The sequence below is a fragment of the Barbus barbus genome (genome assembly GCF_936440315.1).
Source record: "Barbus barbus genome assembly, chromosome: 19".
Taxonomy (NCBI): domain Eukaryota; kingdom Metazoa; phylum Chordata; class Actinopteri; order Cypriniformes; family Cyprinidae; genus Barbus; species Barbus barbus.
The window spans coordinates 26,889,685-26,911,215 of NC_136747.1; the positions used below are offsets into that span (position 1 = coordinate 26,889,685).

Genomic DNA, 21,531 nt, shown 5'->3' on the forward strand with positions numbered 1-21,531 from the left:
GAGTTACTTGCATGTAATTATGTATAATTTATTGTTATCATTACAAATAATAAATACATGTAACGTGTAACAAGGACACCTTAAAATATAAAGTGTTACCAAGAACATCTTGCATAGCCTATAATGTTTAAATAAATAGCCTAAATGCCACTTCAGATATCTTTTTGACTAGTAACAGCCTCACAGTGTCTTATCATTCCAATTCAATATATTTTAAGAATTTGATCTAAATTGTGACACATACATTTAAGTTAGAAACTGCCTCTAGAAATCAATTTAAAGTAGAAAATATTACAAAAGTCTGCTGATATCTGTTCTGTTCCTCATGAACTAGAAACATCAGTCCCAAACACACATGAGCCCAACACACCAAATACAGCCCCCTCAATACAGGGCAAAAAACAGGAAGAGCTCTGACATCACTGCATTCAGAGAGAGACTCTGAGGAAACGAAACTAACAACAATATGGATGCCTGAAACGATCAAGCTTTTTAAACTATAAACATTTTTTACGCCATTCAAAGACTCTTGTGGACACATCTGAAACTCACAGGTAGGCTAAGTGATAGAAATATAAGAGAGACTGTCCCGAGCAGGTTTCTAATGGAAGTGGTCTGTTTTAGTAGGATTTATGTCAAACTGGAATCCTCTGAACAGAACCAAGTTTAAGCATCAAATAGTTTGGTGTTTCTGTCCTTTTGTCACGCAGCATAAAGTCTAAAGAAGAGAGAAGTAAATGTCCTGCAGACAGACAGAATACAAACCTGCTACACTGTAGCTGAAAATCACATTTACATCAAATAAAATGAAATTACACTTGACTTTTTTACTTTGGGGAAAATATCATTTTCATGTGAGATTATGAATATTATAGAGTCATGATGTGATTTTATGTTGGAAAAAGTGAAAATTCAATGTAGAGCAATATGCAAGACATACAGTTTGTTTGTAATTAATGCTATTAAGCTATTTGAAATTTGCTGTTGTGAAATAATACAATGAATATTAAACTGCGGGGTTAGTTCATCCAAAAATGAAAATTCTGTTATCGTTTACTCAAACCCATATGAAACTAATTTTTCAGAACATAAAATAAATTATTTTTTTATTCCATTGAAAGTCTTTTCTCCCAAAACTCTGGCTTTAAAACATTCTTAAACAGATTTTAAAAAGTCAATAAATGCCTAAATTACATCTGTTCATCATATAAAGCAATTGTTTCTTCATAAGAATTGAATATGGATTTATTTTTTTATTTCTTTACGAACATAGAGTTTCATGGAGGGGCAGAAATCTCTCAGATTTCATAAAAAATATGTGCATTTTGAAGATGAACTAAAGTCTTATGGGTTTGTAATGACATATATGATGACACAATTTTCGTTTTAGGGTTAAATCCCATTATTGCCAACCATATTCGCATCAAATTGTAGACTTTTGAGGTACTGTAAGAGTTTACTGTAAACTTTCCTCACTTGGGAGGTGTTTGTGAAGTATTTAAATTCAGCTGTTCAGGTATATAAATGATTTATGTTCGTCATTTATCTTTCCAGCAATGTCCTCCTCCAGTGGTCCACTGACTGAGGAGCTTCAGTGCTCTATATGTCTGGATGCGTTCACTGATCCAGTCACCACTCCATGTGGACACAACTTCTGCAAGACCTGTCTGAATAAGCACTGGGACACCAGTCAGACCTGCAGCTGTCCATACTGTAAAGAAACATTCAACCAAAGACCTGATCTCAAGATTAATACCACACTCCGAGAGGTTGCTGATCACTATAAAAATAAAAGTCCTGAGAAAAATAAAAATGAAGTTCTATGTGACTTCTGTGAGGAAAGAAAGCTGATAGCCTTAAAGTCGTGTCTGGTGTGTCAGAGCTCCTATTGTGAAACTCACCTGGAGCCTCATTTCAAAGTGGCAGGTTTAAAGAAACACAAACTGATGGATCCTGTGAGTAATCTGGAGGACTATATATGTCAGGAACACGAGAGGCCCCTGGAGCTGTTCTGTAGAGATGATCGGACATGTGTGTGTCCCATGTGTGCTCTGACAGACCACAAGAACCACAACACTGTTCCTCTAGAAAAGGAGAGTGAAGAGCAGAAGGTAGAAGATTTCAACAAAACTGCTTTTAAATGGTTCATATCATGAGGAATCTGATTTTTATTTGATCTTGTAAAACAATTTGTTTCCTTATTTTGAAAATAGAAAAGGGGATGATACACATGGCAACTTTTTGAGCAATGTTGCTGGCCAGTGTTGCCGTCAACGGGTGAGACACAGGGCCCACAACCGTTCTAAAGTATCCACATAGAAATCTGTTGCCATGGACGGCAGCACTGCCCAAGCAACATTGCTCAAAAAAGTTGCCCCGTGTATCATCACCTTAAATGTCTGTAATAAATGTGTCTGTGTTGATCTATGTCTATAGATGAAGATTCGAAATGAAGTACAGCAGATGATCCAGGACAGAACCAGGAAGATTCAAGACATCAAACACTCAGCAGAAGTCAGAAATGTGAGTTTAAAATAGTTTAATGAATATGTGTTCCTCAATGATGCCAATCCAAAATATTGCATGATATGAGGAATCATTCAGTGGAAGACAAAGTTTAATACTTTCTTTGAACAAATTTAAAATTCCCCTAAAATTGACGTATGAGCAATGGTAACACTAATTCTTGTCTTAGCAAACATCCCTGATAATTTGTTAATTGGTTCACCAGAGAAACACAGAGCTGGAGAAAGCAGCTCATGTTGAGCTCTTCACTGATCTCATCCACTCCATTGAGAGATCTCAGACTGAACTGCTGGAGATGGTGGACGAGCAGCAGAAAGCAGCAGGGAAACAAGAGGAAGAGCTCATTGAAAAACTGGAGCAGGAGATCAGTGAGCTAAAGCTGAAAAGCACTGAGCTGGAGCAGGTCTCAAACACTGAAGATCACCTCCACCTCCTACAGGTCAGTCAACATCTCTCTGATCGATGATAATGCAGAATGACACTCCCCATGCTGAAGGATTTCTCCTCTCTGCTGCTGTAGATTTACTCGTCCCTGTGCAGGCCTAGTAACACCAGGAACTGGCCTGAGATCAGTATGGAGACTCATGAGAGACTGGAGACTCTGAGGAGAGCTCTGACTCAACTGCAGCACACTCTAGATGAGAAACTCACACAAACCGGTACATATATTTATCATATTTTAATGTCATTAATATAGACTGAAACAGGTTCGAGCTGAAATACAAGTATGTGAACTCATTATCAGCAGTTGTTACAGTAATACCTATTCATTTCAGAAACGATGCATGGAGGAGAAACTATAAAGAGAAACCACATTCATTTTATATTCACTCTGTGATTTTTTTTGACCTTTCAACTGTTTCATTAATATTTAGCGAAATACATTTTCTAAGAATGTCTATGAAGAATTGTGTGCAGATCCACCTTAGCAGCTCAGAATTTTTTATATTTTACCAGACAATCACACTGATAGACATCAGGGGTTTAAAAAGCAAATTTGTTCTTTGTGAGAGGAAGGATGTGTGTGTGTGTGTGTCTGATCTGTCTGCTAATACATACATGTTGTTGTGATTAATGAGGAGTATAGAGAGGTTTGTTTTATTTGGAGGTGGGATGTACCTTTGACTATGGAGGAAATGTTTATGACCAAAGTCATTAAATACCAACCATCCCTAAATACTATTTCAGAGATAGGTTATCGGGCCGATTATTTGTTTTCTTATTTGGCAGTTTAGGACAATCAGGCTGGTCGTAAGAGGGCTTCAACAACTTGGGATGCCCAAAAAGAAAGCTAAATGGTTAGCAAAGTACTGTGCTTTGTCTGCTATCATAGGTAGCCGTCATATATGGTGGTGACATTGTTATTTATACCCATAACAGTGATGTGCTTAATATTGTGAAGATCTATTGTATGCCACTGGTCCATGATTTTTGTGCATGTATTTAACTGCATCTGTAATATTTATGTCCCTGTAGAGTATTTATTTTAAGTGGATTTAAATAGACTGTTAAAATGTGTGTGTGTGTGTGTGTGTACTTGTACAGCTATCTTTGTGATGACCAGTTTTAGTATTAGACCATCAGCGTGAGGACAAAGACAATAAAGTGAGGATATCTTGTTCTGATGAGTACGGTTAGGGTAAGTAGCTGGAGATTGCATTGTGTCAATGAATGTCCTCACAAAGATAGATGTACAAGGTTTTGTGTGTGTGTGTGTGTGTGTGTGTGTGTGTGTATGTGTGAAATTTCAGGCCTGCATGTCAAACAGCTTAGCTGGGCTGGGGCTTAATTGTTTTTCAATTAGTCTTTGTTAGAGATGATCAAATAAAACATTTGTACACAGTTCTTTAAACATAACCTTAAAGCTTATCTTTAAGTTCATACATAAAACATTTCAAAGATCTCATGATGTTTTCTTGTCATTAGTCTCTACAGAGCTGGAGTGGATGCAGCAGTATGCAGGTACAGTGATGTCTGCTCTACACTCATTTTACATTCATATACTTGCGGCTTTTTTTTGTACAATCTGATTAAAAACTTCATTAAACATTAAAATGCCCATATTGTGCTAATTTAAAGGTTCTTAATTTTGTTTTGGAAGTCCCCTACAATAGGTCTACATCCAACCAAGGCCAAAAAACACTTTAATTTTCATCCATTGCAGCATCAGCGCTTTTCTCACAGTGTCTGAAATGGCTAGTTCAAGCACTGGTCCTAAACAACTAGCTCCTGCTCAGGACCAGCACAATGTCAGCACCTGACCAGTTTAAACCAGCTCATGAAGGACCAGCTTAAATCAGCTCAAACCAGCAGCCATGCTTCAAAACATACCTAACCAGCATATGCTGTTTTTTTTTCCAACAGGGTATGCAGATTTGTTACAAACTTACATAGCTTTGGGCAGGAACTAAGACTTTATGTATTTACTGCCGACTCGTTTTGGCAGTTCAGAATCCAATCGGTTCTTTCTTTTGATAGACAATAACGCTATTTATTGTGCACTTTGATCTTTGCACATTTTACATTCACAAACAGCTTTATTAAACACTACAAGAAAAGGTAATATCTGAAAAGGCATAATAGGGGCACTTTAAAACATCATAATCTCACAATCTGTCTACTTTAAAGTTGTGCTTCATATTCTTTGTTTTCTCAGTGGATGTGACTCTGGATCCTGATACAGCTCATCCTGATCTCCTCCTGTCTTATGATGGAAAACAAGTGAGATGTGGAGACATTAAACAAAAGCTCCCATATAGCCCAAAGAGATTTACTTACTGTCTAAGCGTCATGGCAGAGGAGGGATTCTCCTCAGGGAAGTTTTATTTTGAGGTGCAGGTGAAGGGAAAGACTGAATGGGATTTAGGAGTGGCTAGAGAATCCATTAAAAGGAAGGGAAGGATCACACTGAGTCCTGTGGATGGATTCTGGACTGTGTGGCTGAGAAATAAGAATCAGTATGCAGCTCTCTCTGATCCCTCTGTCCCTCTGTCTCTAAGAGTGAGGCCGCAGTGCATCGGTGTGTTTGTGGATTATGAGAAGGGACTGGTCTGCTTTTATGATGTGGAGTCCAGCTCTCATATCTACTCTTTTACTGGTCAGTCTTTCACTGGCAAACTCTATCCATATTTTAGTCCATCCTTGAGCTTTAATGGTAGAAACTCAGCCCCTCTTATCATCAGCATTTAAAAAACAAATTATTATGCCTATGGATGCATAATTAAATAATTTAACTTAACTAATATTTTATGGCAATTAGCTTGATCAAGGCTGTGCTATTTACTTTGTTTCCTGTAGCAAAATCGCATGTAAATTAAATTTATTAGACATTCGATATGCATTAATCCACATATAATTTTGCATATATAATATATCATTAATGGTTGAGAAGATATAAATGCAAGGGCATAGTAAAGTAAACCTGACACCCAAACATAATGCATTACATTTAAAGTCACCGTGAAATCAAGATGGACAATTCTTACTTCTTACTAAAAAATGTATTTGTCCTCATAATCTTTAATCAAAATAACTTCCTCTCCCTCTTCAATGACATCTCTTCTGTTTACTGGTACAAGGGTGGCATCAACCTGTAACTCACATGCGATTCACCAATAGCAAACCACAGACATCCAACCATCCAATCAATTCCCATGGACCAAATCCCACCCTACATTTGCTCTCGTTTCACTCCAACACAATAAATGTCACAACAGGGAAGAAAAGACTATTGCAACCTCCACTTCATGTCGAATTTAATGTTACATAATGAAATACCAGTGGATTTGAACTGAAATCATCCATCTGCATTAGAGTAATCACACGCTCGCGAGACACAGAGAAGCGTTTGTTCCCCCGAAGCCGAATGAGTTGGTGAGAGCGACTCTACGTCCGCTGGAGCTCCAGGTCTGCGCTGTGCAGGGCACATAGTTCAGGTCAAACTCTGGCTCAGTGCGGTCCAGGTTGAGGGTGGGCGGCAGGATGCTGTGGTGACAGGCAAGGGCGGTGAAGGCGGCCTCCAGCGCTCCGGCGGCTCCCAGCAGATGACCGCTCGCTCCTTTAGTGGAGGACACGGCCAGTGAGTACGCATGCTGCTCAAACAGTCTCTTAATGGCGGTGTTCTCCGCGGCGTCTCCTAGCGGTGTGGAGGTGGCGTGAGCATTGACATACGTCACGTCTGAAGGAGACACTCCAGCATCACGCAGAGCAGCAGACATGCACCTGAAACACAGCAGGAGAAGCAACATAAAGCCCCGTTCACACCAAGCACGATAACGATAAAGAGAAGTATAACGATAACTATATTTGCGTCCACACCAACGAACGATATCGTCTGTTTATTCTAAGCGCATGTGCGTCTGGCTCTTTAAAGCAGGATGGATTCTGATTGGCTGTCAGTGTTTTTATCGTTCATCAGCTGGAAGAAATTGTTCTGGAAGGGATTCTAATGATATCGTTTCTCTGTGCCTTTATCATTATAGTTGTGGTGTGGAAGATGCTATTCTTTAATACAGAGAACGATTTTTAGAACTATATCTTTATCGTTATTGTGCTTGGTGTGAACGGGGCTTAATTCAGGATCACTACTGGATGATCCCGTTTTATTCAACGCTTGAAATGTCAACTGCCTACATATATTTAATAAAACCCTAAAATTAAGTATATATGAAAATTAAATGTAATAAATGTGAAAATATTTTATTTTTGATCAAAATGCACAGTACTTTTTTAAAAATAGCAAAAGTATGTGGAACCTCTTTGAACGGTGATTTATATTTGTACTATCCATGTTTTTTTTTTCCTTTTCGGTTTAATATATATAATGTTCTGTAATGCCTGTTATAACAATGTTATAAGTGATTTCTGTCATGTTGCAATAAAAAAAATTAACAAAGTACTTAGTAAGTACAAAAAAGAAAATCATATGACCTTGCTAAAAAGAACCTTATAAGAACATTAACATTAAAAAGAACATTTTGTCTATTTGGTGTAATGTAATGTGTTTATGCGGTTTAGGGTTCAAAAAACATTATTTTCCACATACTGTACATTAATGCCCCATGCCCATCGATTTTTACAAAGCTCATCATTCTGAAGTGAGGTGTGCTCTGATTGGCCAGCTATCCAGTGCATTGTGATTGGCTGAATACCTCAAGCGTGAGACGGAAATGTTTCCTCACCGTATTGTAATGACGTGTTCAGGCGGGACGAGACTAAAACAATAAAAACCCATTATAAACAAGGCATTTGTTGCATCCAGTAGGGCCATAATTACTGATTATACAGTCTTTTTACACGTCGTGTTGCATTGTGCTGCGTGAAAATGACCATGTCTGCATTTGTGATCGGAGAAATGACAAACAACAAGCACTACTCTACACTGCTCAAAACTCATGTTTGAATAGTCAGTAGCAGAAACGTACTTACAGACAGTGAGTCAGAAGCGCCAAACTGTCCTCACTTTATAAAAACAGCCGTTGTGCACAGCTGGCAGGGTACTCTCCCAGGTTCAGGAAATAATCCTCCGTAAAATGCGCTGCACACACTCTAATATTTGGGTTGAACTGTTCTGGAACAGTGTTGTAAATACAACTTAACCACTGATTTCTAGTTGTGTCCTCTTTTGGAAGCCCAAACAAAGTAGCTTCGCTTTTACAACGAAACAGAGCGTCTCCAGGACATGGTGCCGGCGGCAGCAACAATACTACAAGCGACAATAAAAATCACGCCCCCTTTCTTTGCGTACACGTTTGGGTGGTGTTTTGCAAATCTTCCCACACCATGACGTAGACATGTGGGGGTGTGTTTAAACGAGCCGTTTTAGGGGGGCATGGTCGAGTCTCAACTTTTATAAAGAATATCTCCTTGGTTTTGAGACTTTAGTCTTTGCAACTTCAGGGATCTTATCTATGCACAAACAGCTTGTAACACTCCAAAGAGAAAGGAAAACTTGAAATCGCATCATATGACCCCTTTAAATGTAATAGAAACTCTTTGAACTATGTGCTTTTTTTTCTTTCCGTTTAGTATTTTTTCACGTTATTTATTGTCTGTCATCAGTTTAAGTTTAGTATCATTGATACCCAATTATAATTTTTCTCAGAATATTGAATTAGATTTGCTGTTAGTATTTTCGATTTTTGCTTTAATTTTAGTAAAAAATAAATAAATTTTGTTGTTTTGGCATTTTATTAGGGTTTTTTGTCTAAACCTATGAATTTATATAATCTCTATAGTATTTATTAATTTTATTTATTAGTTTTAGTTTATTATTTAGACTTAGTTATTTTAGTATTTCAACTTAAGCTAATAAAATAAAATAAGTTAAAGTTTGTTATATTTGATTTCGGTTACCATTTGTTTTATTGTGTTTATATGTATTATTATGGTAGTTATAGTTTTAGATAATAACCCTATCTGTCCTTAAATAAGGTTTTATATCATTTGTGCTGTGTTATGTTGCAATCAAAATAGTGTAGTGTTGATTTGTATGCTATTGGGTAAAACTGTATTACCAAAAGGCTCCGTCTCCATCTGCGGTTGGAGCCGTGATGTGGCTGGCGTCTCCAGAGAGCCCATATCCCAGCACCTCGGCGTACACCCGCGCACCCCTCTTCTCTGCGTGTCCATACTCCTCTAAAACAAGCACGGCCGCCCCTTCTCCCATCACAAACCCCTCTCTGTCTGGATGAAATGGGCGCGAGGCGAGTCTGGGCTCCTGGTTCCAGTTGGTGCTGAGGGCCCGAGCGCGAGCGAACCCGGCGATGGACAGCGGACTGACGCAGGCCTCCGTCCCACCGGCGAGCATCACCTCGGCGTCACCGTGAGCGATGAAACGGGCGGCGTCTCCGACAGCGTGAGCACCCGTGGCGCACGCGGTGGACACGGCATGATTGGGACCCTTGAGTTTGTGTTTGATGCTTATGTGTCCTGCGGCCATGTTGACCAGAATGCGAGGGACGAAAAATGGACTGACTTTGCTGTAGCCGCGCGTTTGAAAGGCCGAGGCCGTCCGAGCGATTTCCTCCAGAGACACCATACCCATCCCGACCGCCACACCGGTGCTCAGCTGCTCCTCAGGACTTCTGGGAAACCATCCGCAATCCTCAAGAGCCAACTGAGCGGCACCGATGGCCATAACCGTGGCTGGAGACATGCTGTTGATCTCTCCTTTGGACAAAAACGCCTCTTCGTTGAAATTTCCATGTTTAACACCTCGCGGCACGCGCGCCGCCACCTTACACGGGACTGTGTTATACTCCTCTGGGTCCAGAGCAACCAAACCGCTTTCTCCACCAATCAGACGCTGCCAGGGCAGAGCACTTCCTGTCCCGAGAGGAGAAACGAGTCCGATGCCGGTGACCACCACCCTCCTGTGACTCTGAGCTGCTCTAGTGTAGCGTCTCAAACACATGCAGCTCTTCACGGTGGACAAAGAGCCGCCATATAGTCTCAGTAACATCATCTGACAGCATCTCAGAGACATCGTGACTGAGACCAGATCAGACCTTCACTGCAAAAAATAATGAAAAAAGTAGTTCATTATTACTATTGCTTAAGTTTAAGTTCATGCCACGTATCATAGTAAAAAAAAAAATCATGATAAAACAAGAATTTTTGTATCTATTTTTTTCTAATTTAACACAATTGTTTAATAATAACATTTGAGTGAATACACACATTACACACACACACACACACACACACATATATATATCTGACATGCTATCATATTATAATATCTATATCATTATTAGTTTACGTTATGATACGTCAGTAAAGATAGTTTGCGGTTCAATATTCAGATTTCTGTTGGCTATAAATACGCAGTGCGCTGTCATAGACATGCAAATAATACTGCATATCATTCTCCATGATTTGTGAATTCATATGACAGTGTCCTCCGGGCCGAAATCGGGTTTTTTTTTCGTAGGGACCCTTAATTTTATAATGGCTATAGCTCCAAAAATTGAAACCCGATTTCGGCCCGGAGGACACTGTCACTACTCACATATCTTTATTAAAATCAATTATATATTAAAAGTTATATATTAACTACATATGTAATGAAGTATATATTAAAATGTATTTAAAAATACGTTAAAAATAAAAATAAAACGTTGACTATGCTTTCAAACAAAGAAGAACTTTGAAAGATAATATCACACTATCAAGCTCTATTCACTCAGCATTATGTACTGAATATTGTAATGCATTAATTTGGAGACTATCCACTTAATTAACTTAAATAAATTTCACATAGATTAATAACTAACAAGCAATTAAACTCAGATACGCACTTGCATTCACGTGGATTCAGCAGAAGCAAAAGTAAACACACCAGGCAGACGCAGACAGCAGCTGACTTCCGGTTTATGTTGATTTCTATAATAAAAGTCTCCAAATTTAGTGCTAAAAGTCCTCGTTTGATGGATCAGAAATCGGGATTTACGTATTCTAATCCAAATTACTCATTACTAAAATGAATGTCACTCATAATAATAATAATAATAATGTATTTTATTAGATTATCTATATTATGCAATTATAAAAATGAGCAGTCCTGTCAATAACAGGTTGAGGAAATGCGATGAGAACAGCAAAAATGTACAATTAAATGAAATATTAGTACGTGCCATTTTTATTCATTTGTAGCACTTATCTTGTGCACCAACATTTTGCAACAACGTTTAAAAAATACAAGAATGTTAACAACGTAAAGATAAAATTGACTCGAGATCAGCGACAATCATAGCCTGCGAGAAGCGTAAGCGGTTGCCGAACAATGCAGCCTGCGAAAACGTCCGAAATAAAAATAAAGAAATATACATTACTTTCTTCATATAATATCAAAACTGAGTAAAATCCTTTCTTTTATTAAATAATTAAATTGAATAATAAATAAATAAAGTAATTGCTGATTGGTCACGTGGTGCCGCGAGAGCGGAGCGTCTGTTCAGTTTAAAACGAACGCGCGGTTATCGCTTATTGTCTAAAATATAATATATTTTGACAAATTTATCATGTTAGACCAAACAAACGTGATGGGGTCAAGCGAATACCCATTTCCACGCAGATGGACCTGATTTTACCCGTAAATAGAGATTAACTAATTGTAAAAATGTTGACGTTGATTCTGAGGTAAACGACAGCAGCAGCAGTAACGGTTAAAGTCGAGCTGAATGGCTGTTTTCAGCAGCCCGAGCTCTTATTACTGTGCTGTCTCTCTTCTGTGGGCTGGTTTAAGTGGTCTTTTTTTGTTGAATCCAGGGTAACGGGAGGAACTGAAGGCGGAGTTTGTGAACTTTAAAGGAGGAATGTTCGCTTTATACCTCCTACCAAGAGGGAGGGACCGTTAGACCCGCACCTGCAGTGGATCCGTCTGCGTTTTAAATGAACGTGCTTTTGTTATGGTGTTGACAGACTCGTATGGTTTGGTTCCTGTGAGGTTATTTTGTGGTCTTGTATGATGTCAGAAAGCTCTTGTGTGTCCGGGACCCCTCAGCGCCTGATGCCTCTGGCCCTCAGGGGGGAATGGATGGCACTGGAACAGAAACTCGAGGCGCTGGAGAAGGGAGATCCGGAGATCTTCCAGATCGATGAGGTGAGATGCGTGCTGCAGGTGCTTTTTTATTGCGTGTTTAAAAGTTCAGTTATGAAAAAAAATATTATATGTTTGAATTCATCATAATTTATTATGACTGTATTGTAGAATCTATTACAGTGCAGTATTACGAACTAACGTTAAGGTTACACTTGGAGTAAAAAATAAATATAAAATAATTAAATTTTTAAAGATTTAATTTTAAATTTTTGTTATTTTAATAAATATTTGTGTGTACAAAATAAACTAGATTAATTGAAATACATTAAATTAATAATTAGTGTGTGTGTATATTAATAAAATGAACGTTTATTAATTTAATAAATTTTAATAAGTCTATATATTATCTATTAAAATGAAAGTAGACAAAGTATTTGTATTAATTTTGAAATATTAAAATATTGTAAATGCATCATATATAAAGAATTACTGTCAAATTAAAATATATTAAATTCATAAGCGTTTATTGTTTATATATGCATGCACACAAATGTTTAGTAATTTATTTAATGTTTTAATTAGTCTAATTACATTTTAATTCTTTTATTTCAATTTTATTTATTTATTCAAGTCAAATTAATGTTCATTCAAAAAACATTTATTCTATGTATGTGGTGCATATTTAATTTTCTGGTGTTTGCTGTTTTATAATATAAACTAATATATTTACCATAACTGGGGTGTGTTATAAAACTGCTGTAATTATATACAATTTAACAAATAATAATAATAAAATACTTGTACTGTCTGAAGTTGTATTGTGGTAATGTAGACTTTCAGATAACTTGTCACAAGGAATGGATCTGTGTAATGTGTTTCAGCGAAACAAAAACGTTCCTAAAATCTGTACAGCAGTCTTCAAGATGCTGTATTTAAAAAAACCTTGAAGAATTTTTTTTGTATTTGTATTTTCAAGCTGTTTCAACCCTCTTGTGTAATCCACACACTTCAGCTGTGAATATAGGCGCAGTACTGAATAATTTCTCTCCGCAGTGAAATATTGACTATGTTCCCTTGTTCTCCCGCAGGAGTCTGGCTTGAGCCTCCTGATGGTCGCGGTGCGAGAGAGCCGTCTGTCTATCGTTGACCGGTTGCTGGAACTGGGGGTCAATCCAAGTGACAAAACGAAGGTAGGAGTTTCCCATCGTCTGGAATCATGTCTTAACTTAAATAACTCCCACTCCTCTGAGGCAAAACCAGAACACGCCGCTCAACGCAGATGTTGTTCATTAGTAGCAGGCAATTAAGAGAATTGCTTCAGAGAATCAACATTAATGCTGAACTGTGGTAATGTGGGTGCAAACTATGTGTTCAGCTGTAGCCTGGTATTTTGTGCTTTTTTATGAAGTGGTGACTCCTTCTGCTACGAGATATGTGGTCATTCGGTAACTCTTGGCGATCCAGCTGGAATGTCTGTCCAGCTGTGCATGTGTGTAAAGCGATTCACTGAACCGTTGGAGTCAATTTGTGTCAGTGACTCAAAGCTTCTGTCGTGAAATGTCCTTGGATAACCTCTACAAGCATTATAGTCTTCCACTTCACAGTCTGAGACATAGCCTCCTGTGGAAATAGACAGTGAGGTCAATAGCGCACAGGGCAAAACATCATCCATGACACGATTACAGCATTTACATTTTGAAGTCAGTGTGAGAGATGATCATTAAAATGTACCATTGCATTTGATTTTCTCTTTATTTTTCTCTATATTCTCATAACTCTCAAACAGTCATAACTTTAGAAAGATAATTATACACTACGGGTCAGAAGTTTAGGATTGGTAAGAATTTTTAAATGTTTTTGAAAATCTCTTCTGCTCATCAAGGCGACATTTGTTTAATCAAAAATACTATGAAAATTTCGATTTTTTTTAAATGTAAAAAAGATTCTGTGTGAATATATTGTAAAATGTAATTTATTCCAATTGCGCATCTGAACTGTCAGCATCATTACTCCAGTCTTCAGTGTCACATCATCCTTCAGAAATCATTCTAATATGCTGATTTACTGCTCAAGAAACATTTCTGATTATTATCAGTGTTGAAAACATTCGTGGTGCTTCATATTTGTGTGGGAAATAATGTTTAATGTGGAGACTTTCAAAATCGTACCTATCCCATACATTTGACCGGTATATATTAGACATATATTATACCTATTTTGTATTAAAATGTATTGTGTATTGTTATGAATTAGTTTGTTTTTAATGTTGTTTCTATTGCTCAGGATGGCAGATCAGCATTACACATCGCTGCAGCTCACTCCAAAGACGAGATCGTCAAACTACTGGCCAGAAAAACTGATCCCAATTTACCAGCAGGGGTGAGATGTTCAGTTCACTTTTATCTTCACATAATCACATTCAGCTCATATTGAGATATGTGTTTCTTTGAGAGGTAAAAGACCAAACAAATTGGTACAAATGTTCCTAATAGTTTAATGTTTACGTGCATGGATTATTTAATTGCATTAAACATTTAACTAAAATCAATCAAACGTCTGTTTCGTGGCTTTTAGTCACACATTTCTTACTGTTGCACATTTTTAATAATGTAAATCACATTATTTAACAGAAGTACAGTCTTTTAATGTGATTATTCATTGACTTCTGAATGCATGATCGTGACCAATGACATGGGTCTCAGAAAACGTTTCCTGTTTATACAGGAAATGGGCATGATTATGTTTACAGTCTTCACTTGAGTGTTTATGTTTATGTGTGACAGCTTTTAAAGGGATTTTTAGAAGATTTATATTGAGTTACAATTCAAACATTATCGCCCGGTTTCACAAACAAGGCTTAATGGTGCGTTCACACCAGACGCGAATGAAGCGTTAAGCGCGAGTGATTTACATGTTAAGTCAATGCAAAGACGCGAATAGACATCCTGCGGTGCGATTCGCGCGAATGAGGCAGCGCGATTCACGCGAATTGAGCGTTTCAGGCGTTTGACGCGCATAACGTGTGATTCACGCAAATCGTGCAAGTTTAAAAATCTGAACTTTGCCGGATATTCGCGCCGCGCTAACCAATCAGGAGCTTGCTCTAGTAGTGATGTTATTACGAGTAGAGGCAAAAATCCGAAACAACAATAGAGGACAAAATCATTGTTGCTGTATGTGGATACCCGAAACTGTACGATAGACCAAAGATTACCTGTTAGATTTACCCAAAACAAATTATATCTTATGTTTATCCACTACAGAGACATCAGAGCCAGCGGCAAATGTCAGAAGGACTAGCCGAGGTTATGCTCCTCTCTTCGGGATACATGAGCACGAGCGCCCGGTGATCGCCTGGAGCTCACGGCTCCGAAATCGGTGAAACACATTTTCAAATAGGGGCTGTTTTTATAAATAAACCGCAGATTTGAGTTTTAAACAACTACATTCTCGGCTGAAATACACGTGTCCAGTGTTTCCATAGCACATAAGGTGCAACTACCCTCTCAACAAAATACATGTAAGCCATTTCGCAACGAGACTGGAGCCTCCTGGCAGAAGCCCCTCCCATGACGCGAATTCGTGAATTGTGAAATGAATTTCACGTGCAAATGAAGCGAATTTCACGCGCGAATGAAGCGAGTAAACTCAAAATGTTCAAGTTTCCAACTACGCACGAATAGCGCGATTTATTCGCGCAAGTCGCGTCTGGTGTGAACGCACTGTAAGACCTAGACTAAAGTGTAAGTCTGAGCTGTTTCAACTGAAAGAAACTTGTACTGACTGATCTTAAAACATATCAGTGCCTTTGTTTTGTCTTTGCACACCAGTAATGTTTTTTTTCTAAGTCACGTTTATAGAAATGACTTAAATGTCCTAATTGAACAATGGCCTAATCCTGGTTTAGTCTAAGCCCTGTCTGTGAAACTGGGCCTTTGTGTGTAAATTAAGTTAATATTATACTCCATGTATGCCAAAGAATACCTCAGTATTAAAATGTCCAAAAACACATGAATTCTCACATTGATTTAATTGAATTCTCATTCTCATGTTTAGCCCAGTGATCAGTTGCCCCTGCACTACGCAGCGTCTCGACCGACCGGAGGGCTTGGAGTCGTGCAGACTCTGCTCAAGTTCAGCAGCAAAGATGCTCATCTTATACCAGACAAGGTACAAAAGCATTGAACATGCTCATTGATAAATTATATGAGAAAATGTGCCCTCCAGAAACTTGCGTTCTGCAAGTGAACGGCGCTTTGTAGTGCCATCGCAAAGAAGCACAAAATCACTTTCACCTTAACTGTTCCCTCCTGGTGGAATGACCTGCCCAACTCGATCCAAGTAGCTGAGACCTCTACCCATCTTCAACTAACTCCTTAAACACATCTCTTCCATCTACACTTGGCCCTCCAACACTAGCACTCTTTATTTTATTTCTATTCTATCTACTTGTTTTTCATTTATTAAAAATGACACTAATAATAGCATTCTCTATTCTATTTCTATTCTATCTACTCATTTTCTTTTTATTTATAAAAAAATGGATGCTCTAACAATAGCACTCAATTCTATTTTATTCTATCTACTTGTTTTATTTTTATTGATTAAAAACAGAAAAAAACAGCCCTCTAACAGTAGCTCTCTCTGTTCTATTTCTATTCTATCTACTTGTTTTCCTTTTATTTATATAAAAAAATACAACTTAACCCTCTAAAAATAGCGTTCTCTATCCTTTTTCTAGTTTATCTAATTGTTATTAAAAAAAAAATTGCACTGCATTAGACTGTCCGGGACTTGTCACAGCACTTACATATTATTGCTCTTTTGTTGGTTTTGATTGCATCTATTGTCCTTATTTGCAAGTCGCTTTGGATAAAAGCTTCTACTAAATGATTAAATGTAAAAATTACAATTAGTTCATTACAACCAGGTTTTTTACTACAATGACCAGATTATGTGGTGTTGTCATATTATTGTAATTGTTGGATGCAGCTGAGAAATAGATGTTCTTCACTACAAGTTCAAATATTCCCTGTCGTTTTCTTGTCTGTCCAGGATGGCTGCCTTCCGCTGCTGCTGGCTGTCGAAGCTGGGAATGTTGTGATTGTTCGGGAACTCCTCTCCGGCCAGTCCGAGCCACAGCTCAGAGCCATGAAGGCAGTAAGTGTCCCATGACCTTCCAAATCTTAAGATTGTATTCATACAATCAAATCAAGTTATTTTGTTGTTATTTAAGTCAAAAAAGTAACTGTAAATTAGGATTATTCAAATAAAGTTCTGAATAGGAAACTGATCATAAAACTGCAATGGTTCACTTCCAGTTTGTGTTTTACCACATTTGTTTGATTTAGCTGGTTTTAAGTGTCATCAGTGGAAATTAAGCACTCATATCTTACTCAAAACGAAGCTCTCTAGTTCTTAAATAGGTCAGTTCACTTTTCTTCGTCTCTATTAAACTGTTTAAAAATACAATAAAATGCAGCTCATATGGAAAGTGTAAAAGCTCAAGTGTTAATACTGTTTCTTGAAATTCTAATCTTTTATTTTTTTCTTCTTAGAAATAAGCAGTGAGGTAATGTTATTTTACAATATTAATAATATTTGAAAAACCTTTTGTTCATCAAATCAAAGTAAGTTTGATACCTCCAATATCCAGGAAGCTACTTGACATTTTAAGAGTCATTAAGGGTTTTTTTATTTGCTGAAAAAAACAAACAAACAGGTAAAACCAACTTGAATTCAAAAATTGCATTTCAAAAAATTTGGCATGTGTTTTTTTTTAAATTGGTTTTAAATGGGACATCCTCAATTGCCTTTCACCCGGAATGTCAAACCAGTGTTATTTGATTGTCACAAATATACTATTTGTCACACTGCTCGGGGAGCGAGGAGACAAGGAAAACGTTCGATAATCCTTCTTTATTGAAGACCACCACACAGAACGTAGAACTCAGGGGTAAGACAAACAATACCGGACATGGGAGACAGGGAGACACAGGGCTTAAGAACACTAGGAAATCAAACGAGGAAGAACAGAAACAGGTGAGGAGTAATTAAACACAGGGCTGGGGACAAATGAACTAATAATGGCTCTAAACGAGGAAAGGAACAGGAAGTCCAAATAAGGGCATAAGGAAACACAGGGAGCACATGGAAACATAAGACACAGGGGAACAAAGTCTGACACTATTAGAGTTTTTGTTAATTGTTAAATTGAATTTGAATTGCAAATGCTTCGGATGTGTGCACTCGGAAAACTGTATATAAGAAGTTTAAACTAATATGGCTTAAAATGCATGATTTCAGTGCGATAGACATGATAATCAAAACCAAACAAATGTTTTTTGTCAGATTATCTGAGGTATGAGCTGTAAAAGCACAGCCATTTTCTGGAAAAGGGGGAGGGGAGCAGAAGCTCATTTGCATTTAAAGATACAGCGTGTTTCTGTTTCCACTCAAACTAGGCATTTTCAAAACAATATAATAAATGATCTGTGGGGTATTTTGAGCTGAAACTTCACAGACACATTCTGGCGACACCTGAGACTTATATTACATATTCTATAAAGGGGCATAATAAGTCTCATTTAACCTTTATTTTATTGTTTTTTATTTTATTTTATTTTTTATGGTTTTAGTTTAGTTGATGATTATAACCCTGCATGAAACCCAGAATCAATACCAAAATCATGATTGGTCGTTGTTTTGAAACCATATGACCCAATATTGCATCTCAGCATGATGTATCTAGTTTGCATTCTGATGGTTCAATTGTGTTTGCAGGCGAACGGCGACACTGCGCTTCACATCTGCTGCAGACGGAAAGATGTTGAGATGGCCAAAGTCTTGGTGGAGTTTGGGGCGAATCCGGACTCTCAGAATGTAAGAAACTCTCTCACACACACACACACACAAACAAACAACCAACAAACAAAGACATGCTCAAAGGGCCATTCTGGTGTTAATTTGTCCAGTTCTTTGAGTCTGAGTCCTGTTGGCCATTGGGCTTTGATTGATGAACAGATGATTTTACCAAACCAGTTGAACATCAAGTCTTTCAGAGATGGTTTTGTGACCATTTCCAGTTTAAAGCAAGTCCTGCGTTATTAATTGTAGATATTCTGAGATCTGTTTAGTTTGAGTAATGGTTCACATCAGGCCAATAGCGAAACAGTGTTATTTTAGAATAATTGATATTCTGTAAAATTAAAGTTTTTGTTCATTTTGAATTATTTTACAGAATGTTTTCACTTTAATTTCAGTTAGGTTTTTAGTTGTTTTATCATGTGTGTTTGTATTTGTTTTTATAAATGTATAAATATGTCTATATAGTATTTATTCATTTTTAATTATTAGTTTTAGTAAGTTTAGTTGACACATTTCTCGTTTTTATTTAAAGATATTGCAGTTAATGTATATTTATTTTGGCAATGCAGAAGTCTTTTCCGTGTTACTGATTTAGGGGAACTTTTGGAGAAGTCATTAGCCTGAAGCCTGTTTGTCTAATGATGTGACTTAATTGAAGATTAGATCAAATCTAGACATTGTTTTCCTTGCAACTGCATTCCAGGTTTCTGTTATACAAGTTTGTGCAGTTTCCACCATAATTATACAGTTTATTAACCCAAATGTGAGAGCCAGGAACAGAATAAAAGAACAGATTCGATCTCACTAAGAGCTTTAATAAGAAAAGACACAAGGCAGTGACACAAGTGTGGATGAAGTTAATGCACAGAAGTGAGATAATGGATTTGAGAGGCAAGGAAAAGGCAGATTTTGTACCCAAGTCCTTGTTGACATTTTTGGCCCCTTTTGATTGCTCACAAATTCTGTCTTCCTGTAAATGGTGCTCTCTTTCCCCCAGGGAAAGGAAGGAAAGGGAAGAAAATCTCCAAAACATCCGTGACAATTATCCCTGTTTAAATGGAGATGGAGACTGTGTGATTGCTACGTCCTGTGCAGATAACGTGTGTTATTTTACTATTAGTTATATGCTATTGTAGTCATTTATTTATTTTAACTTTTTATTTTTACACTTTTCATTTGAATTTACTTTTTAGTAATTTTGTTATGGGCTTAATAGTGTTATTAAAGTTAACCACTCTAAAATAAAATAAAATATTTCATTTAGTTTAACTTGATGTACTAAATTGATGTTTTAATTATATTATACTGTATTCATGTGCAATACAGTCACTTTGAGTAATTTTATTAAGTACCTACTGTTTCTAGTACCCAGGAATTATTTGTCATTTTATTCAAAATAGTAATAAAAAATATAATTTGTAATAAAATTTAAATAATTATTAAAATGACAATTAATACATTTAATTATAATTTTATTATAGCTTGCTCTATTTCTGTGCTTTACAGTAATTTCAATTAATTTTATTAATTACCTAGAATTACACTGTAATACCGCTGAATCAAATGTGAGGATGAAAACCTCTGAAGGATGTGAGGAAGTTATGAATATCGAACTGTCGACATATTTGTTCATATTTCTTTAGTTTTCTTGGAGACATAATGACACTTTTGACATCAGATGCCTGAAGTATGAAGAGTGGGTTATTTTTGCATTATTATATATTATTATTTTTGTTATTTAAGCATAGTGAAAATGAGTTCCACACAAAAATCTTCATCCTTGAGCTGTCAGAAAAGAAGCCAAACTACACTGTCACTGAGCGTTACATTTAAAGTGTGCTGTGACAGCTGGGATTGCTTCTGGAGCGGTCTTCACAGTTTTCTGTGAAGCTTGGAAACGAGCGAAGAGTGAGTTTGAAGGGTGGATGGAGGAAAATGTTTGTCCTGTTAAAGGTCAGGGATGGATGAACAGACAGCACTTTTGGATGATTATTTGCATCATAATATTGCTCCACACCAGGGTTATTATAGATAACTAAAACCATAAAATAAACGGTCCCACTTTATATTAGGTGGCCTTAACTACTCTGTGCTTACATTGAAATTAATAATTTGATACAATGCAATTATTGTGTACATACATGTTTTTACATTGTACTTATATATTTAAAAATACCTATATGTAATTACATCTGTACTTAATTTCTGTAATTACATTTATAATTACACTGTTGACTCCCTTACACCTTAACCCACCCTTAAACCTACCCATACCACTTAACCTGTCACTAACCTTAACCATGTCCCACCTCAATAGCAGCAAAAGTGATTTGAAATACAATATGACCACACTAAGTACATTGTACACAGTAGTTAAGGCCACCTAATATAAAGTGTGACCAAATAAACCTTTGTTACTTGAAATAAATTTAACTGAAAAAAAGAAGAAAAAGAAATAAAGAATATAGAAAATAAAGAAATAAAGATATTTTTATTTCATTTTAGTCCAGCTAGTTCCTCAGGCAACACTGATGTACTAAAGTAACTAAAACTGAAGTAAATTTAATAAAAACACTTTAAAAACTGAACAACAA

General features: G+C 36.9%; 3 protein-coding genes across 4 annotated transcripts in view; 2 read left to right on the top strand and 1 right to left on the bottom strand.

Annotated features, from left to right (window-relative positions):
• The first annotated feature begins 424 nt into the window (after nucleotides 1-424).
• On the top strand, nucleotides 425-5,858 carry LOC306885168 (E3 ubiquitin-protein ligase TRIM39-like). Its single transcript, XM_079441526.1, has 7 exons — nucleotides 425-554; nucleotides 1,555-2,111; nucleotides 2,437-2,523; nucleotides 2,732-2,965; nucleotides 3,047-3,185; nucleotides 4,453-4,488; nucleotides 5,183-5,858. The coding sequence occupies exons 2-7, from the start codon at nucleotides 1,557-1,559 to the stop codon at nucleotides 5,713-5,715; spliced, it is 1,584 nt and encodes a 527-aa protein (XP_079297652.1). The 5' UTR covers nucleotides 425-554; nucleotides 1,555-1,556; the 3' UTR covers nucleotides 5,716-5,858.
• On the bottom strand, nucleotides 5,824-10,915 carry LOC306885169 (3-oxoacyl-[acyl-carrier-protein] synthase, mitochondrial-like). Of its 2 annotated transcripts, none has more exons than XM_079441527.1 (3): nucleotides 10,827-10,915; nucleotides 9,042-10,039; nucleotides 5,824-6,747 (listed from the first exon to the last, which is right to left on the bottom strand). In XM_079441527.1, the coding sequence occupies exons 2-3, from the start codon at nucleotides 10,010-10,012 to the stop codon at nucleotides 6,345-6,347; spliced, it is 1,374 nt and encodes a 457-aa protein (XP_079297653.1). In that variant the 5' UTR covers nucleotides 10,013-10,039; nucleotides 10,827-10,915; the 3' UTR covers nucleotides 5,824-6,344. The 2 variants fall into 2 exon arrangements, with proteins under 2 accessions (XP_079297653.1, XP_079297654.1); XM_079441528.1 differs by having other exon boundaries at nucleotides 5,830-6,747; nucleotides 10,868-10,915.
• Nucleotides 10,916-11,463: 548 nt separating this feature from the next.
• Nucleotides 11,464-21,531, top strand: part of LOC306885147 (uncharacterized protein) — a 61,832-nt gene continuing 51,764 nt past the window's right edge. The window contains exons 1-6 of the mRNA XM_079441503.1: nucleotides 11,464-12,130; nucleotides 13,159-13,260; nucleotides 14,354-14,449; nucleotides 16,127-16,240; nucleotides 17,126-17,230; nucleotides 18,854-18,952. Of these exons, the coding sequence (XP_079297629.1) occupies nucleotides 11,993-12,130; nucleotides 13,159-13,260; nucleotides 14,354-14,449; nucleotides 16,127-16,240; nucleotides 17,126-17,230; nucleotides 18,854-18,952 (654 nt within the window). The 5' untranslated portion in view covers nucleotides 11,464-11,992. The remainder of the gene's footprint in view (nucleotides 12,131-13,158; nucleotides 13,261-14,353; nucleotides 14,450-16,126; nucleotides 16,241-17,125; nucleotides 17,231-18,853; nucleotides 18,953-21,531) is intronic.